At 36.1% G+C, this 19,728-nt stretch overlaps 3 protein-coding genes across 7 annotated transcripts in view; 1 reads left to right on the forward strand and 2 right to left on the reverse strand.

Moving 5' to 3' along the window:
* PPA2 (inorganic pyrophosphatase 2) overlaps positions 1-19,728 on the forward strand; it is a 1,020,900-nt gene that overhangs the window by 455,198 nt on the left and 545,974 nt on the right. The window lies entirely within an intron of this gene.
* Positions 1-19,728, reverse strand: part of AIMP1 (aminoacyl tRNA synthetase complex interacting multifunctional protein 1) — a 524,679-nt gene that overhangs the window by 352,947 nt on the left and 152,004 nt on the right. The window lies entirely within an intron of this gene.
* NPNT (nephronectin) overlaps positions 1-19,728 on the reverse strand; it is a 77,496-nt gene that overhangs the window by 15,676 nt on the left and 42,092 nt on the right. For all 5 annotated transcript variants that reach the window (XR_007725829.1, XM_050791486.1, XM_050791487.1 and 2 more), the window contains 5 exons: positions 18,248-18,367; positions 16,804-16,923; positions 15,037-15,171; positions 14,609-14,731; positions 12,530-12,919 (listed from right to left, as the gene is read on the reverse strand). Coding sequence is in view for 4 of the 5 variants with exons in the window: in XM_050791486.1 (XP_050647443.1) it covers positions 12,530-12,919; positions 14,609-14,731; positions 15,037-15,171; positions 16,804-16,923; positions 18,248-18,367 (888 nt within the window). In the remaining variant the exon portion in view is untranslated. The remainder of the gene's footprint in view (positions 1-12,529; positions 12,920-14,608; positions 14,732-15,036; positions 15,172-16,803; positions 16,924-18,247; positions 18,368-19,728) is intronic.

The raw sequence follows: 19,728 nt of genomic DNA on the forward strand, positions 1-19,728 counted from the left end.
GAATTAGTCATGTAACAACTTGTAAAATGTCAGATGGTTTATTAATATTGTATGTACTTGGTTTCCAAGAACCATTTAATTTAGCAGCAGATAATCATGTATACCTTAATTACAATCCACTGGGAAACATTCCAAGGAATTTAGAGACCAGAAGTGCTCAGAAGCTATTGGTTCTTACAATTTTGTGTGCTCTACTCTATAACCATACCAAATTATTTAACTAATTTTCCTTCCTTACACATACCAGTATGGGATTACTAAGAGCATCCCACTGAAGTGTCAAGAGAAGAAACACTACCCACTCCCTGATACACTTTAGAGTTTATGTGAAAAGTAGCAGAACAAATCATTCAAGCAGTATTATGTTATTATCACAATCATGTACAAGAAAAACAAACCAAAAAAAAGGACTAGAAGAAAGAGGGATAAATACACCAATATGCCAATATGCTAATAGTGGTAATCTAAGAATTAGAAATGAATTTTTTTTTCATTTGTGTTGGTTCACTTTTTTTTGTAATTCTATGTTTTTAGGATTCTTTGTAAAAAGAAAAAATATAAATATGAATAAAAAACTTAACTAAAACCTCTAAATAAAAGAGGGTGCTGTTAGATCACATATAAATAGCAATTATATGTCTGTTACTTGTATTTTGGCAATTCTAAGTATTCAAAGAGAACTCAGAATAGACTTAATAGTTGCTGAATGCAAGGCTATGAAATTGAAATATGTTTGTGAAATTCAAACATTTTCTTTGATTCAAGGGAGCTTTTTTGATCAACGCAGAAAATGTTAATTAAAATGAATAACTAGCCTTGCCCAAAAATGAACTATAACCAGGATGGACACTGGTACATGATTTTTCTAATTATTATTTCCCTGCTTCAGACTTTGGCTAATATTCAACTTAAATACACAATATATGTGTTTTATAAAGACAAATGCATACCTACTATTCTCTGTAGTTGCACCATTAATTCTTAGAATGGTGTAAATTTAGAAACTAAAAAAGAATCAGAGAAGTGCTAGCAATACAATTCCTCCACCATCTGTCCATGCATCCTGCCTCCTTCTATTCCATCCACTCATTTATGTAGTCAACCAAGAAACTGAGCATCAGCTATACAAAGCATGGGCTAAGAGCGTGTTATAAAGCATTGGGCATACTCTTGCCTTCATGGGATCTACATTCTAGAAGTGAAGGCAGATTTTTAACAATTTCCCCAGGTAATGTGTGTCTTAAAGAAGGAGAGGATGCTACGTGAGTATGGGAGTGGGGTGTGAGGGACTGGCTAAGCTAGGCTGGGGAGGATACACGTCGTGAAAATCTCTGAGAAGTGATGCTTTCTCTATGACATAAGAAGTACTATGAGCTATGGCTCTGGATAATGAAAAGAGCAGGGATTGAAACACCAGAATCACCTGTAGACCTTGGGGCGGGGGAGGCAGGGTGCAGGAGGAAGGGCATCAAATGGAACTGGAGATAGAGGCAGAGTGTGCAGGAGCTTTTAAAGCCTTGTAAATATTTTGGACATTATCCTGGTGGAAACTGGCAGCCTCTGAAGGATTTTAACAGAGGAGTGCCAAGAACAGGTTTGCATGCTGAAATGACCATTCTGGTAGTAGTTTGGAGAATGAACAGGAAGAAGGTGAGAGTGGGTGTCATAGGGAAATTATGACTAAAATTAACATCAACTATGAATGTTCATATATTTTTAGAAAATGTCCCCAGAATCTTTCTATCATTCGTCCATGTTTTACCCACCAAAAGATATGTCTTGCCTGTTGCTTCTTACAGCCTTCTGCATAAACTAAAAGAAAGGGAATGTACAGGTACTGAAGCAAGTGACAGCTGGATAAAGGCATGGTTGGACTGGGCTGAGGAACAGAGTACCTTCTAATGGCTACTGGGCCCTGGAGTCAGGGGTAAAATCAGCCACAAAAAGGAACAGGAAAGTCCTTGTAAGAAATGCTTGCGAGGCACTTTCTACTAAATATGTGTTTTCCCCAGGGATGTGATCATATATAACCTGTGTTCACAAATGAGGTTTCCCAAATAGTCAATTGTATATTTTTACCCAGAAAACATTAAGAGTAAGCACAGAGAAGTAAATGTAAATATTATCATATACACCTCCCACTGCTCAACTTCTTGCCAAGAGTAACTATAGTGAAATGTAAGCATTATTCAGTAAAGGTAGGTTTGCAAATTCTCTTTATGTTTCATAGGAAGCAAAGTGGTTCCTATGGCATTACCCAGGCCAGTTCTGGCATTTGTTGCTGGACTAAATGATTAAAGATAACACTGTCTTAAATTACTTCTATGCTTAGAAGTTTAGTTCATTGAAGAGAATAGTACATATGTAATTATTCTAATATTCTGAAGGCTGTTTCCGGTGGCAAAACCTAGAGACTTTTGGAGACACAGATTGGAGGGTGGGGATGAATGACCAGGGTTTTATGAGATGGTCTCTCCTCCTCTCCCTTTCTCTCTTTCCCTCTATTCTCTCTCCAGATGCAGGACATATGCATCATAATTTTAAGTGATCAGAGAGAAAAGCAAATAAAAGGGCTGGAGATCAGTTTCTGAAATTTCTTTAACCATGTTAGAGAAAAGTTTTAGCCATCTATTCATTATAGGCCAAAAGAAAAGGGTTGTTGGACTCACAGAAATAAGACCTTGTTTGTCAAAGCTTTCATCCCATAGGAAGAATCTACAAAGTTCCACAGACACCTTTGGGCTGAGAGTAAAGAGCAAAATTGGCAAAAAAAAAAAAAATTAAATCTCTGGTGAAAGGTGGAACATAGACATAGCTAATCAACAATGAGCCTAATTTTTGTGAGACACCTATTTCTCCTTTATGTATTGTACGAACCTTTAATAAACTCTTAGAAAGATACAGAGGCACTGCCTGGAGACAGGATAATTTTTTTTCTTTTGAGACAGTCTTGCTCTGTCGTCCAGGCTGGAGTGCAGAGGCACAATCTTGGCTCACTACAATCTCTCCCTCCCGGTTTCAAGCAATTCTCCTGTCTCAGCCTCCTGAGTAGCTGGGATTCTAGGTGCACACCACCACGCCTGGCTAATTTTTGTATTTTTAGTAGAGACAGGGTTTCACCATGTTGGCCAGGCTGGTCTTGGACTCCTGACCTAGTGATCCACCTGCCTCGGCCTCCCCTTCTCCTCTCTTCTAAGCCAAAGGTTACCATGAAGGTTAGGCTCTGCCAGGAATGAGTCCTTTGCACCAGAATGCAAGTGGTAAGTAGACTCTCGGGTAAGGGCTGCTTGGACTGAGTGCAGCATGAACACCATCTAGGGTGAGCAGAAGCCCACCAGCTGTTGGGGACAGGTGTAAATGCACTCAAGCCAAAAGAATCTATTTAAAGAAAGAATGGAAGTTTTTATCCCACAGAAAGTCTGAACTAAAATAAGGTCTGAACTAAAATAACATAGAATGTTTATTTATGATGTAGATTTCTAAATCCTTATGGCACATTTACTGAATCGGACTTTCTGGGGAAGGAAACTACATTTTATTTTATTTTATTATTTTATTTATTTATTTATTTTTATTTTTATTTTTTGGAGACAGAGTCTCACTCTGCTGCCCAGGCTGGATGCACTCATCAGATCCACCATGTAAATCTCCCATCTAGACAGATTCATCTCTGAAAAGGCTATTGTTATTATTTTCGCAGTAAAGAAGTTGAGATGATGCAGTCTCTATTTTAAAATCACAACTGTCTAATGATACTATAAACACCTGAATAAAACACAGTATTCTAAGTATTTGGTAATAAGCCTAGAATAAAATAGCGAGTTTCTATTTTCATTTTCTCCGTGCACCTAACAGCTCACACTTGCAAACCAATTTGTTTCAAAAGGATCTAGTTAGTTAAAAATAACATTAAAATTGTAATGAACCATAATAAAAAGCATGAGAAACGTATAAACTCAGAACTAGAAAACGGCATAGGTTGTCTTTTTATGAATTAAGTAGGAAATGTTATCATTACCATATAAATGAATTCAACATCAATAGCAGCAGTAATAGCTAATATGTATTAAGTTATTATTATGTGCCAAGCGTACAGTAAAAGTTTTATAGGTACCCTTGCATCTAACTCTCACAACAGCCCAGTGAGGTAGATACTATTACTATCCCTGACTTGCAGATGAGAAAACAAATGCACAGGAAAATTTAGTGATATGCCCCAAATTACAGACTGGCAATTAGCACAATACTTGTAATTATAACTCTATTGACAGATGTGCATGTAACTTAAAAAAAAAAAATCTGATTTCTGACTTTGGTCACAATCACCACGGGCTCAATTTATACTTTTTGGAGAGAATGATATTTTCTTTACTATCTACTATAGGATCTAATCAAAATATAAATAAAAAATCTTGCAAACTTTCAGAATTCACAGCACCAGATCCTAACCTGTGAGAAGTGACAATTGGCTCCTTCAAAACACTAGCAGAAATTTAATTTTCAAGGAGATATCAGATCCCTCTCAGGGTCTCTGCAGGTCTTACTGTTTACAAGAAAGCAAACTAGTTTGAAGACCTTTTCACCCCTCAGCAGAAACAATCTTTTTACTTATCACTATACAGAATCAGAAAGACTATAATATTTCCATGACCAAGAACAATCTGATTGAACTAGCCACAGACTCTGTAAAATCTGTAGAAGAGAGATGAGAGGAAAAACCTCAGGACAACATGCAGCAATCAGTAAAAGAAAACAATTTTCTTCTTACTGCTTGGTACTTGGAATTGCAGCACATTCTCATGTTGTGTAATAACCGCAACAATGAGGCTGGTTCTCTGATATGGCCACTCAAAAGAGCACCTGATACATATTAATAACATTATGTTCTATAATCTGGCTTCTATTAACGCCTTTTCTCTTTATTTTACGTGAGTCAGGTGGACACATACCTAGGCACAAATGCTATATTTTAAACATCCTACATTTGGCTAGTTCTGATTCCATCCAGAATATGGTTCTGCTGGGTTGGAGCTGCCGTTCTGTTTTAGAAAGAGCCCTGCTATCCAAAGTGGGGACTGCAGATCAGAAACATTACCTGTGTTTGTTAGAAATGCAGAGTCTCAGGTCCTGCTCCAGACACATTGAGTCAGTCTTCATTTTAACGAGATCCCCTTGTAATTTGTGTACACATTAAAGACTGAGAACAGCCAGGCGCAGTGCCTCACACCTGTAATCCCAGCACTTTGGGTGGCTGAGGCAGGCGGATTGCTTGAGGCCAGAAGTTCAAGACCAGCCTGGGCAACATGGTGAAACCCTGTCTCTATTAAAATAACCATGTATTGCAGGGGGAGCAGGAAAGGAGGGGGCTCTTCCTGACAGGTGCAGGTTGTCAGGCGTTGGAACCCTGCTGGGTCTGTCATGTTCACACCCAGGTCATGGCTGGTTGAATAAAAAGTTGAGTGTTGGGGACCAAGTGTGTCTACTCAGATGTGAATCCTTGTCTCTATTAAAATTACAAAAAAAAAAAAAAATATATATATATATATATATATATAGCTGGGTGTGGTGGCGTATGCCTGTAATCCCAGCTACTCAGGAGGCTGAGGCTCAATAATCACTTAGGTTGCAGTGAGCCAAGATCATGCCACTGCACTCCAGCCTGGGTGACAGAGCAAGCCTGTGTCTCAGAAAAATAAATAAATAAGTAATAAATAAATAAAGATAAAGACTGAGAGATACTTTCCTTAGTAAGTCTGATTTAGTAAATGTGTCATAAGGATTAGGAATCTACATCTTAAGATAAGCATCCTATGTTATTTTAGTTAATAAACATCCTATGTTATTTTAGTTAAAATGGGCTTCTGACAACACTGGGGGAAAAAAAATCTGTTTCCTGGTCCAAGTTACGTTATATTCCTTCTAGTAATACAAATTTCCTAGCTAAAATCGGACATATCTATCACAATCAATTGTAAAGGAAAATCTGAAAGGTTAAAAATAGAAGTTAATAAAACATTCAATGAATTTTTAAAAATCAGTATGTCCAAAATAAAATAAACATGATTAAGAATCAGAATCCTCACTTTCCTGCTGAGAAGAGCAGGGTTCTATTCCTCTGCCCCCTCTCTGAAGGAATTATTGCTATAATGAATTACTGTCATCAGTGATACTGCAGTTGGACAGTTTAAAAATTACTGCATAAAGTCAACAAAAAGACAATGAAAATCACCCGAAATATTATAAACTGGATATATTCATGGTTACTATTTTGGTCTTTTTTCTTCCAGACTTTTATATACATCCAGACATATGCAAACATATATTTTATATCTAATTGGAGTCAAATGGCAAGTACAGTTTTGTACTTTTCAGGTAACATTTTTGTAACATGGGTGTTTTACAAAATTATTAAATATTTTCCAAAAAACATTATGGTTAATAGTTGTAAAAGATTTCATTATATATTGCTAGACCAGAAAGTATGTCCCCCTAACTTCCTTTAGTTTGGGTTCTGCAGAACATTTTTTCAAATTTCTTTGCTCTGGGATAGCTCCTACCCCTCTGAAACCAGAGTTTTGTCTTTGCAAAGTGGCTTTTTAACAATCCCCTGCAGCAAACCTATGGTGTCCATACAGGCATACCACCACTTACGGCTGCTTTCCAGGCTAAGTTTGTGCAGCACGTTTCCGCCCTCCCCAACCCTCATTCCTAAATCCAAGGTCAATCCATTAGTCTCAAAAAACAGGCAATGAGAGCCATAATTGGTGATGGATACTGGGTTTTGTGGAGTGTGGTCTCCATACTTCCTAGTTTAGCCCAGACTGACCTAAAGTTGATTCCAGTAAACTCTAATCCCAAGACTCAAATAATCCCATGGTTAAAACAACTTGGGAAAAGATACATTATATGCCTCTCTTAGAGATTTACAATACTGTTAGCACATTAGAATATTGAGAAGTCTTACAGTTAACAAACCTATTTAACTTAGCTAAACCTAGGATTTCTTAAATGTATTTGACCTTAGAAGTTTTTAATGCATACAATTGCATAATGTTTTAGAGAAATAATGCTCTATAAAACACACTTTGAGAAGCACAATTCTGTCTCATTAATAAAAGAACAAGAATTTTATGCTATATCAAATAACTTTGGTGTTGCTCAAATCATGCCTACCGCATTAGCCCTGTAAATACATCTTATTATATTTCTAGTCATATAACCTAAAAAAACCTAGGGTCCCTCAAGCTAAAATTGTTTTTAGGCTGGGTGCAGTGGTTCATGCCTAGAATCCCAGCACTTGGGGAGGCCAAGGTGGGAGGATTCTTTGAGCTCAGGAGTTGGAGACCAGCCTGGGCAACATAGTAAGACCTCATATCCACAAAAAATAAAAATAAATAGCCACCCAGCTACTTGGGAGGCTGAGGCAGGAGGATCGCTTGAGCCTGAGAGACTGAAGCTGCAGCAGCCTGGGTGACAGAGTGAGACCCTGTCTCAAAAAGAATTATTTTAAAAATGTGTTTAATATTTCATATCACACATAAAAAGTTGCAACCTTAATCACACATTAAGTTCTCCCCATCAGAGTTATTTACAGTGATAAACAAAACACAGTAATCTTTTACATTTCATAGTAACTCAGAATTCACAAACACTAGATCCCTTATCTCTGATCTTTGAAGCTACCCTATGAGAAAGGGAAAGCTAGGAATATTCCCTCCATTTTACAGAGAAAAAATTAGGGTGGAAAGCACAGTAACTCTTCCAAAGACACGTACCTCATAAATACTCATACTAGTCCAAAGTCACATACCTCATAAATAGAGGTGAAAATCAAGACTAGGTTTTCTGATTCAGTATATTCTATCTTTAGTAGTAGTTAAAACCCCTCAATTCCAAATGTTTCAATGCTATTTTCATATTCCTTTTCTATGCTTTTCACTATTTCTCAGTGTCATGCTTAAAATTTTGAAGTATATTAGACTTAGAATTTTCTAGAGATTGTTTATTTTCAATGGCTATATTAAGCTATATCAAGATAAGAAAAAAACCATAATCTGAATTAACTTTGATTATTTGGGGAGGGAATATCAGAACCAACGAGTAAAATTTAGCTAGTTAAGCATATGAAGGATTACTTAGAATGAAAAAAATTAAACCCAATATAAAATTCCATTTCATTCCGTTCAACAAATATTTTTGCGTGCCCACTATGTGACCATTTGAGGAAAAAAACATCTGGAGATTAAATAGCTGCCCATAATTCTCTACTTTGCAACAAAGAGAAATGATTTCGATTACAAACCATGTTAAAAGACACCCGCCCTGTGATCAGTATTGGGTCAGATTTGACTATCATGTATCTTTGACGCCATCATTTGTGACAGATTTGGAAAATAATGTGCAAAGGACCAGCCAAAAAGATTGTTAAGTGGGTTGAAAAACAGCATTTCTAAGAAAAGATTAATAAAATATAAATTATTGGGCCCAGTGAAGAAAGAGTGAGTCATTTCCTGAAAGTGTCTTTGAGTACATGTAGTATGGGAGCTGGGGACAATGAACAACTGTGTCCATTAATCTTGAGTATCTGACAATATTAAAAAGGCATAAACTGTAGTTTCATAAATTTAGGTTAAATATAAGGAAGACTGCTCCAATGGTGGGATGAGTTATTAGAAGGGACCTCAGTCACCTTTGGAGATGCTGGATATAATTGGGAGGATTTAACAAAGACCTCATAAGAATATCACACTTAGATAATTAATGTTGGTTTAGATGAAAATTTTTAGGCCCCATATTAAAATACCAAAAGTCCATTATAACTACCACATCTAACCAACTGCTTAAAGTTTAAATAACTTTTCTGTCTTGTACCCCTTTCTTTTGGAAGTAGCAAATGGACAAAACCTCCAGTGTCAATGGTACTTTGTTTATACTTACAGGAAACATTGTTTTAAGGCGTAGGAAGATATAATAATATGCCACAGATCACAGACTGGCTATGAGCACAATACTTTTAATTGTAACTCTAGACAAATGTACACGTAACTTTATGAAAAAATCTGATTTCTGATTTTGGTCACATTTGCCAAGAGCTCAATTTATACTTTCTGAGATAGCTACTTTTTTCTTTAATAATCATCATAGGATCCAATTAAAATATAAATAAAAACTTTGCCTTAAATCTTGCTAACATTAAAAAATTTGTGCAAGCTAGTAAATATATGCTGTGAGACATCACCTCTGAGTTAATATCATTTTCCTTTCTTTAACATTGGTATGTTCACAGTAAAAACACTAGAGAAAAATCAGTATGTATCACTACTTCAGTGTGTACTATATAGTATATGCACCTTATTGATTTTCTGAAATCTAAAAAATGCTGTATTCCACAAGTCATTTGGATAAAGGATTTTGGACCTGTACTCCAGGGGAGAGATGACTTGGGCCAGGGTAGTAGCATTGGAGGTGGTGAGAAATGGTCATACTTAAATATAATTTGAAGGTAAAGCTAAAAGGATTTCCTTACATATTAGATGTATGTATGAAGAAAGTAATTAAGGATGAATCCACATTATCAGACCTTAGCAACAGGTGATGGAGGTCCCATTACCTGGGATAAGAAAGGCTGAGAGTAGAGCATGTTTAAGGGAAGAAGAGGAACAATTCTATACAATTCTACATATATATATATACAAAGTCTATAAAAATAGACGTTGAGTTTGAGACGTCTATTTTTATCCAACTGGATAAGTTAAGCAGTCAGCTGATATACAGGTCTAGAGTCTGGGGGAGAGGTCTGGGCTGAAGACGTGTTCTTGTTGTAATGTTTTTCTTCCTTGATTTTCTTTTAGAATATCTTTACCGTCTTTTATCAGGGCGACAACGCACATACATTATAAGGAAAAGCTCTCTTTCACAACCTTTTCCATTAAAAGAAATCTTTCATACCCCATAAATATATTATTATGTTAATTAAAAATTAGAATTTAAAAATATCTTTCAATGTAAAGAAAAACACAATTAAAGTAGAGGGCTATTTGAAGGAGATTGTCAAATAGTGGCCATAATTCACATCACCTAAAAATTTATGAGATGAGGTGAGCTAAATTCTGTTCCCAGACCTGTGGAGAATAAGGATGGTTTAAGAATTTATGCCAGAAGTGAAGAAAATGTTCAGTAAAGAAAAGGTGTTGAACTGCAATAGTGCTAAGGTTCCTTTCTGTTTTCACAGTGAATAGACACTGGTTATTTGTCCTGAATTAAAAACTTAGCGCCCTTGCCTTTTTTAGAATATACGCTATAACCATGAGACAGCAAGTCAAAAAGCATCTAAAGCATTCTCACACATGCTAGACTTAATAAGCAGCTATTGCTGAAGATGAAATGAGAGTGGAATTTAATTTTTGGCAGGAGTTTCTAAAGGCAGCAATGCTATCTGTGGCATGCAACAGCCTTGGCATTTGATCAAGGCAATCCTTTCCCAGAGCATGTCTTTAAGATCACACTCTCTTATAATGAATGCTCCCAAACATCATTGGAACTCTGTATTTCCCCAATTTTATTGAACTAAATTTTATTGGTGAACTTCAGTGTCATTTTTATGTATTGGCATAGAGAGGAATACTGGAAATAAAGAGAAACATTTTAAAAAGAGAAAGCATTTTTTAAAATTCCCAGAAAGATGTATTCTTTCATCATAATGAAAAAAATATTTAGCAAATCATCTTACATTAAATAGCCAAATTTCCCTGTTACCCTAAGGCAGCAAAATAATATAAATACCATAATTACTTAAGCACTCATAAATAAAAATCCCATTGTATGATCACAATGAGATGAGAATTTAAAAAGGAGAGTAATAGGGAGAAAAAGACAGTATCTGAGATGCAGAGAGGGGGCGAGGAGAAAATTACAAAAATACAAATTTCAGAAAATAGTTATGCACATATAAAATGTGGGAACTATTGATATAATTTTTAAGTCTAGTCTTATTAAGTCTAGCATGTGTAATATATTTTTACATATATTTTGGGAATTACCATCTAATTCCCCTGAAAATTATATTGATTATCCAAATACATCTGACACAACTATATCAGAATTAGAGAATCTCGATCTTTCTTTAAATGGACAATTACCCAGAGGAGAAAATTTAATTGAGAGTCACATACAAGCAAAATTCAGCTCTAATATCCCCTTTATTTAGTATTTATTTATTCATTTTCTTGAGACGGTGTCCCACTCTGTCACCCAGGCTGCAGTGCAGTGGCACAGTCACAGCTTACTGCAGCCTCAACCTCCCAGGCTTAAGCAATCAGTCCACCTCAGTCTCCCAAAGTGCTGGGATTATAGGTGTGAGCTGCCACACCAGCTTAATTTTCCCCTTTAAATAATAATAAATGTCAATATTTTATCACCTGATAAAAAGTTATAAAGGTATTAATATAAAAGGCACAAACTCTAGCTTCATCATGGAGGAATGAGAAAAGGAACAAAATAAACTGGTAATGTATAAAGGAGGAGACAGGTAGAGTGAACGCAAAGGTAACTAAGAATAAGCGAAGTGACACAGGACAAACAGATAAATATGAGGAACAGATGAAAGTTATAAAATGCAAATTTTGGTCTGGTAATAAATTAACCTTTTTCTCCTTCAAAACTCGCTTCTCTTCCTGAATCCTCTATTTCCATTGGTGGTGCTACCCTTTACCTAGTCACCTGCTAAGAATCTGGGAGTCTTTGATCTAATCCAACCCCAGTGTAGGTCTAACTACCAGTTTACAGCAATCCAAGGGGTAGCTGTCCAGCTTCTCTCATCTGTCCCTGACATGACCCTCCAATTTACTGGCAGTCTACTGCCTGTTACATTGCTTTCTACTTCTTTGCATTTATTGGGCTGTCCCCGTTAACTATAATATCTCCCTTTCCTCATCCACCTCACCCCATTTCACTCGGGAAGGCCTCCCTGAATATTGCCTACCCAAAGACTGATGAGGTATCCCTTCATTCTCCTCCCATAGTGTCCTACACAGATCTCTTTCACTAACATACTACCACTGGTATCTTCTGAGTAACCATCTTTCCCACCAGACTGTGACCTTTTCTGTTTCATCTTTACATAAACCCAATGGCTAATACAAGGCCTCCTTGACACTCTAAAGACATTCAAAAATGTTCACTGACTGAATGAATTAAGGGTTAGATTAAAAGTAACACAGCATGGAATACAGTTAAGTTCCCCACCTCTGAGAGTTTTCAAGTAAATCCAACTATGTCAGAATTCCCATACTGGCTAAGAGCTGTCATCTACCATATGACTTTGTGATATTCTTTCCGTTGCTACATACATTTTTACTTGCCCAATTAGACTGACTCTTTATACAGCTCTTTATAATATTTGTCAATAGGGACATATGATTTTACATAGCTAGTTCTTCTTACAAGTTTCATTCTTATTCAAGGCATGGCCTGTGGTTGAAAAGTCATTATAAATGAGCCTACCGAAAATGTGCTAACATATTAGACTTACTGAACACATCGCCTCTGGGTTTCTGAGGATCTATCTGTACCCTGTTGTCAACTGTAATCCCTCCTGGAGGTGTACTGGCAGCTGGTGCTATAGTTGTCAGTCTGGTGGTTGGCCTTTCTGGGGTTGTAGCTGGTAGAGGTGTTCTGAGCTCTGTTGGCAGGGGTGGTGGTGGTGTAGGAAGTGGTGTGGGCTTTGGTGTAGGTCTTGTTGTCGGCTTAGAAGTAGGCCTGTCGGTAATGATAGGAGGAATATATGCTGTCTTCGGAGGCCACCAAGTACTTCCAACATCAGGAATCCTATTATTATGTCCTCCGTCACCCTTTAAAATGGTACCATTTCCCTTTGGTACATGAATTGGACTCGAAGGTTCAATCATAACTTTTGGGATATCTGAAAGAGTCAAAGACTTAAATTGGTATGTAACCATTCCTCCCTAAAAAGTGAAGCATTATACTGACAGACACATAAAAACATCTCATGACAACTAGTATCATTTTTCAAATTTAGAATATTACCTACTGTAAGTCATACTATTTTCTAAATAACAAATATATGTGTGTGTGTATGTGTGTGTGTATATAAAACACATACATACGTATTCATATATATACATATATTCATCCTTTGCATGTATGTAACAAATATATTGGTGTGTTTCCATAAAGAATATGTATTATTTGCAACATAAAAACGTTTTAAATATTTGTGCAGTGGAAACAGACAACAACTAATGAGAATTTTTAAAATGCAGAGACATTCTAAGTTTTTTTAATATTAAAAAAGCATAGTTATAATCTATGCTGTATCCCTATGCTACATGTATATTATAAAAGTGTGTTTAGAATTGTCTAAAGACAAATACTTTTCTTATCCACACTTTATATAAATTCAATTCACATAAATACAGTTTGAGTAAATGTTCTACATATTGTTTTATGGTCGGTTTTTCTTCCCCTTTACTGATAGATACAACTGCTTTTAAAAAGACATTTTCAGAGGTTGCAAAGATCATCTGTGGCATCTTTTTCCTTGATAATCTTCACCAAAAAGAATCAATATTTAATCTGCCTGGAATGATATACTTCATTCCAGGATTCCTGGAATGATGACTCTTTAAAAACCCTTTAATCCCCAAGATTTTATGCACCATGGTTTTCAGTAAATATTTTACTCAGAAAATTTTAAAAATTATCTTCTGTCACATGAAATGTATGTTAAATTATGACTTTTGGGTTTTTTCATGTTTATCTACTACATAACCACTACTCCAAATAAAACTTTTAAAACATTTAAAAGCAAAACAGTTCTGAATGTAGAGGAAATAAATAAGGGAATGACTTTTTTTTTTTTTCTTTTGAGACAGGGTCTCACTCTCTTGCCCAAGCTAGAGTGCAGTGGCATGGTCACAGCTCACTGGGCTCATGGCAGTCTTAAGATCCCAGGCTCAAGTGATCCTATTACCTCAGCCTCCTGAGTAGCTGAGACTACAGGTATGTGCACTGCACCTGGCTAATTTTTAATTTTTTTTTTTTTTTTTTTTTGGTAGAGACGGGTCTCATTATGTTGCCCAGGCTGGTCTCGAACTCCTAGTCTCAAACAATCCTGCCGCTATGGCCTCCAAAAGTGCTAGAATTACAGGCATGAGCCACCGTGCCTGGCCGGAATGATTTTTTTAATAGTAGAGTTAGGAGGCATACAACAGAGGGAAAAATGTAGAACATATTCAGATTATCTCACCATCAAAATCTAATGCTAATGGCAAACATGTATTTCTGATTTTAACAAAAGCAAATTCTCAGGGAGGACTCTATAATTTCTTTTTAGCTAAAAAGAAAATATTGAGAGATTTCAGTGAAGAGATTCAAATACTCTTAAGATTATGGTGTATTACTGAGTCCTTAGTTTTTACAAGTACCTGAGCAAGTGATTTTATTGTTTGTGGAAATCAAAGACAAATATAACCAATTATGGCAATTATACTTCTTTGATAATCTTATTCCTTATCTTCCCTAGCAATGGCCTTTGTGTAATCCTGTATTTCCTGCTAGAATTTAAAGCTGAGAGACAAGTGCTACTCACACACACAAGTCAGTCCATCGCCCTGGTATCCTTCTTTACATTTGCACTTGTAGGACCCATGTATGTTATAACATCGAGCAAAGCTGCTGCACTGATACTGACCAAGTGAGCATTCGTCTATGTCTGCGTCAGAAAGTAGGAAAAGAAGAGGCTTATTTAGGAGATAAATATGACATGAAAAATATATACAGTTTCAAAAATGATTTTTTTTGGCAATGTGATGATCTACATAAAATTGGCAGATAAACAAAAGAAATAAAGTACATGTAGACTGGGAACTACCAGTGGTTGAATTGGATGTCTGTTGGTTTGTTCAACTTAATGCCAGTACTCTCCCCTGCCCCTGACATACCAGCCATCACCACAATTACAAGATCTTTCAGTGCTCTAGGAAGAAACAACACAAAACAGTGGTTGGGTTTCATTACCATGACATTGGTATTTGCCTCCAATATACATGAGATCGAAGCCTTTATGACACTTGCAGATGTAGCTCCCAAAAGTGTTGACACATTGCCTAAACCTAGGGCAGGAGGCTCTTCCTGTAGCACATTCATCAACATCTAGAAACATAAGTCAATAGCATTTTAGGAAGAGCAAGGGCATGTTAAGACAGAGTGGGTTTCAAAATAAATAACTGACTACAAACGGTTGCCTGGCATCTAGCAGCTCGTCATAAATGGTATCCAGCTGGTTGCCCCTATAGGCAACATAAATTCCACATATCCAAATTTCAACTCATCCTTCTAAGCCAAGTTATTATTTTCTTGCACCCTATATATTAGCACATATGCACCTATATCTACCAAGTTGCTTAAACTAGAAACTTGAGTCATTCTTGAACTAGAAACAACCCTCTTTCCTTTAACTCCCAAATCATCAAGTCCAGTTAATTCTATCTCTAAAAAAATTATTTGATTCTCTCTACTTTTCTCTTAATCCACCATCACTACCCTATTTGAGGCCACCATCTCCTGGGTTAGACCATTACAAAAGCCTCAAAACTGCTTCTTTTGCTGTTACTTAACCCCTCCAAAGCATTTCCAACCCAACTGTCAAAATGATTCCATTAAAACATACAATCAGATCATTACTATGCTCAAAACCTTTTAACTATTTCTACTTGCACTTTGAATTAAATCCACATTCCTCCCCCATGTCCTTGAAGGCCCTGCAACAAATCACCCTCACCTACTTCACCCATTATATCTAGAGCCACCACTCCTCATATTCACACCCTGTACTTGAGCTACATGGGCGTTCTTCTTTGAAAAACCTCACATAGGCCAACCTCTCTCTCACCGCAGTGCCCTGCAATCTCTTCAGCTGCTTGGCTGTTTCTTCACATGGCTAATGATACAGGTCTTACCTTAAGGCTAATAGACACGTTCTGTTTTTCTCTCAATACCTCATGTTAACACTTGGCATTGTCTGTAATTTTATGGGGTATTTATTTCTCTTCTGTCTCCCCTGTTAGCATGTCAGCTTTGTGGGGATCAAAATCTTATCTGTTTAGTCCACTGCTACACATCCTAGCACTCAGCACAGTGTCTGGAGTATAGAAAGTACTCAGTAAATATCTCTAATCACCAAACACTTCCATTCATTCAAGGATTATTACATGCTAGGTATTGTGCTAAACTCTTTGCATCCACAATCTCATTCAATCTTCCTACCAGTTCTATGTGGTGTTATTTCCATTTTAAAGATAAGAAGACCCAAGCTCAAAGAAACAGAGTCTCTTGCCTAAGGTTACATATCTAGTATATGGAAGAGTCCAGACTCTCAATCCTACACTGTCTTCCTAATTCACCAGAAAAAAATCTGAGGCCAGAAGTACAACACATACAATCTAGCCCTGTCTACCTCTTCAGCTTCATCACTCATTGCTCACACTTGCCGCTTAAATTCTAGGAATACTGTTTCCCTAAATATTGTGCTTCTCTGAACTGCAGCGCCTTTGCACATAGGGTTCCCTCTGCCTGAGGCCTCCTCCTATTTCTCATTTTAAAAACAATAAGGCTCCCATCATCCATTCACAGAGATGTCCTCTTCTGAGACATCTGACATCTTCTGAAAGATAGCTAATCACCTGACATAAGTAATTGCCTTTTTTTCCTTACTCCCATCACCTTTCACTTCCTCCCTTTATCCTATAGAGGCTGCTGACAGAGATGCTTGACTTTACAACTCACCTACACAGGTCCTCCCATCAGGAGCCAGTTGCAGGCCAGGGGAGGGGCACTGGCACCGTATTTGTCCTTTAACAACATCACAGCCATACTGACAGTTTGCCATGGAGCAAGTCAGGGCACCTGGAAAGAGAGTGACTGGCTGACTCACACAGGTAGAAAACAAAATCTGTAAAGGAAGTAGCTATATTTTTTCACTTGTCCTGAAATCAGTGACACTGAACAACAAGGAAGACAAAGAGGCCCTAACTATCAAACATCTAAAGAAAGTAAAGGAGGAAAGGAAAGAAAGCATTAAAAGACAAATATAAAACTATTGTGCATAGATTATCTGGAAATTTTTCCAGTGGCCAAGGAAAGTGAAGAATTGAGGTATTTCTCCAGAGTACTCAAGCTAAGTGCTATTCTTAACTAAACATCCAAGTAACTGTCTCAACTGCCCATGAAATTTCTCTAGGGGAACAGCAGATTTCCCACTGAGTTGCACAATGTTAAACATGTATTCACCTCATTCCAAAAAGTTTCATGCTACACTTACGCAATGTTAAATAAAATTAGCTAACTATTTTTATTTTATGTAACTCAGTTAAATGATAATTCAGTAAAAATAAAAATCAAGTCATTAATTGTTGGATATCATATGAATACCTCAATTCAATGATCATCCTGTATAGAATTTTAGAGCATATTAGACATATTATGTATATTTCTTATTCAATGACATGGATTAATAGATAATTAAATTATGCTAATTGGGTACTTATGCTGGTGGTTCCACACAATAATATGTCTAGTTACAAAATTGTTTTCAAATCTAATGTATCCATCTTATACATCCAAATGTTAGAAAACACACATTTCTTCCTTATAAAGATATACATGAATTCTACTTTTCTGGTATCATATTCATTTATTTTTTATTTGAAATTGTTTTCTAGAAGTCTTAGACTATTATTAAAGTCTAAAATTCTATAAAAGCCTAAAAGCCTTTATAATGAAATACAAAAATTAAGTAAGAAAGTATTTATGAATGATTTAAAATCACAAAACAGACCTGATGGATTCTGTCTGGCAGTCCCTAAATAGTCAATAGTGTTCTTTTTTTTTTCTTTTTCTTTTTTTAACCTGGAATCATTCTTCTATGCCCAGATAGAAGACAGGGGTAAACATGTTTTAAAAAAAAATTAGAAAACATACTTAGTTTTGTAATTCTTGATCTAAATACCATTTCCTAATCAATTTAATATTGGCACCCATGATAGAAGAATATTATACATCAAAAATGGTGCCACTAATTTTGATTTTCAGTTCCTCAGGCACATATATAAACACATGCACACATCTTGTTTAGCAGAACCCGGGAGGCCACTTTCACAAAAGCAAGCTCCCAGAGCACAACAGAAACAAGCCCAAAGCACTTTTAAAAGAGTTAAGATTCTTGACATACTTGAGCAGGAACCATCCGGCATGAGCATATATCCGTTGAGACAGTAGCACTTGTAGCTGCCATAAGTGTTCATGCACCTGTGCTTACAGGGCCGAGGCTTCAGGCCACACTCATTTAGATCTGAAAACAATGTGGGTCGAAGCAGAAAAATTACAAAACCTCAACACTAATGTAAACCATTTAAAATTCTTTTCTATATTAAAAAATGAAAGAGAAAAATAGGTCAAGCTACAGTAACTATCATTTACATAAGAGATAGAGAATGTTCATGCAATATTAATTTGAAGGTTGTTTACACTAGGGGCAACCAGGAGTCGCCATGACCTTTATGGATTTCTGTTTATAAAGGCCAGTTAGGAAAATTCTCAACAACAGGTGCCTACCTTACCATCCCTAGAAACAGCAGCATACTAACCTCCTCATGGGCAGAGGTGCTCTATCAGCTACCATCTGTTTGCCAACATTCTTACAATATCTGGGTTCTATTGCTAGATTTAATCCTGACAATGTAACCCTATTCGTTCAATGTCTTCCTTTCTCTGTTTAAAGAACATATTACATGAGAATATTTTACTTTACAGGAAGTATACAGATTTTAAAACATTTGACTGCTTTGACCTTCCCAAGGGAAGGCTACATAGGCTATATTTTCAGAGGATAAGAAAGAAATAAATTAAGAGTGATCATTATTGTAGTTTTTCTTGTTCAATCTGGTAGATTTTATATGATTTAAGATTAAAGAAGAAACTTCAGTTTCCTGCTTTAGTAATGCATTCAAGTCACAAAATGAACTTTAAAACACCCACCAGCATATTTTCATTTATTCCACAGTTAAGAAAGGCATATGGAAACACTAATGGACAAAATGTAATAGACTATCATGTATTTTAGGTTTATTGGTTTAAGTATCAATATGAAATGAATTAATAAACTTCACATTATAAAAAGGTTTTAACCTAAATTAAACACTGCCTCAAGTGAACATAAAACTCATAATGACAAATAAACATTGAAATAGTAATGCCTAAAATATATGCTTCATTAAAAAGAAATGTGACCACATGTTTGTCTGGAACCACCAGCGTAAGTACCCAATTAGCATAATTTAATCATCTATTAACCCATGTCATTGAATAAGAAATATAATTTGTCTAGTTGCAAAATTGTTTTCAAATCTAATCTATTTAATCTGATCTGCTCATTTATTTGAAATCTGTATATTTCACTTAACTAAATCACCAAGTTCCATTATGTTTTAAAACCACCAAATAATTATCACATCTAAAAAAATGTTCATATCTTACTGATTTTCCAAGTAGGTCTTTTTTCTGCCCTGAATGCAACTGTAAGCAGACCCCCAGCTGCGCAAATCCTGGAAAGGTTAAATAAACCAAAAACTTCTGTCATCTCCTATGCTTTCTTCAAATTTCTACTTTATTGTCTCTTGACTAGTTAAGGGTTTTTAAAACAAAATCACATTC

The sequence above is a fragment of the Macaca thibetana genome, chromosome 5 (assembly GCF_024542745.1).
Source record: "Macaca thibetana thibetana isolate TM-01 chromosome 5, ASM2454274v1, whole genome shotgun sequence".
NCBI classification, from domain to species: domain Eukaryota; kingdom Metazoa; phylum Chordata; class Mammalia; order Primates; family Cercopithecidae; genus Macaca; species Macaca thibetana.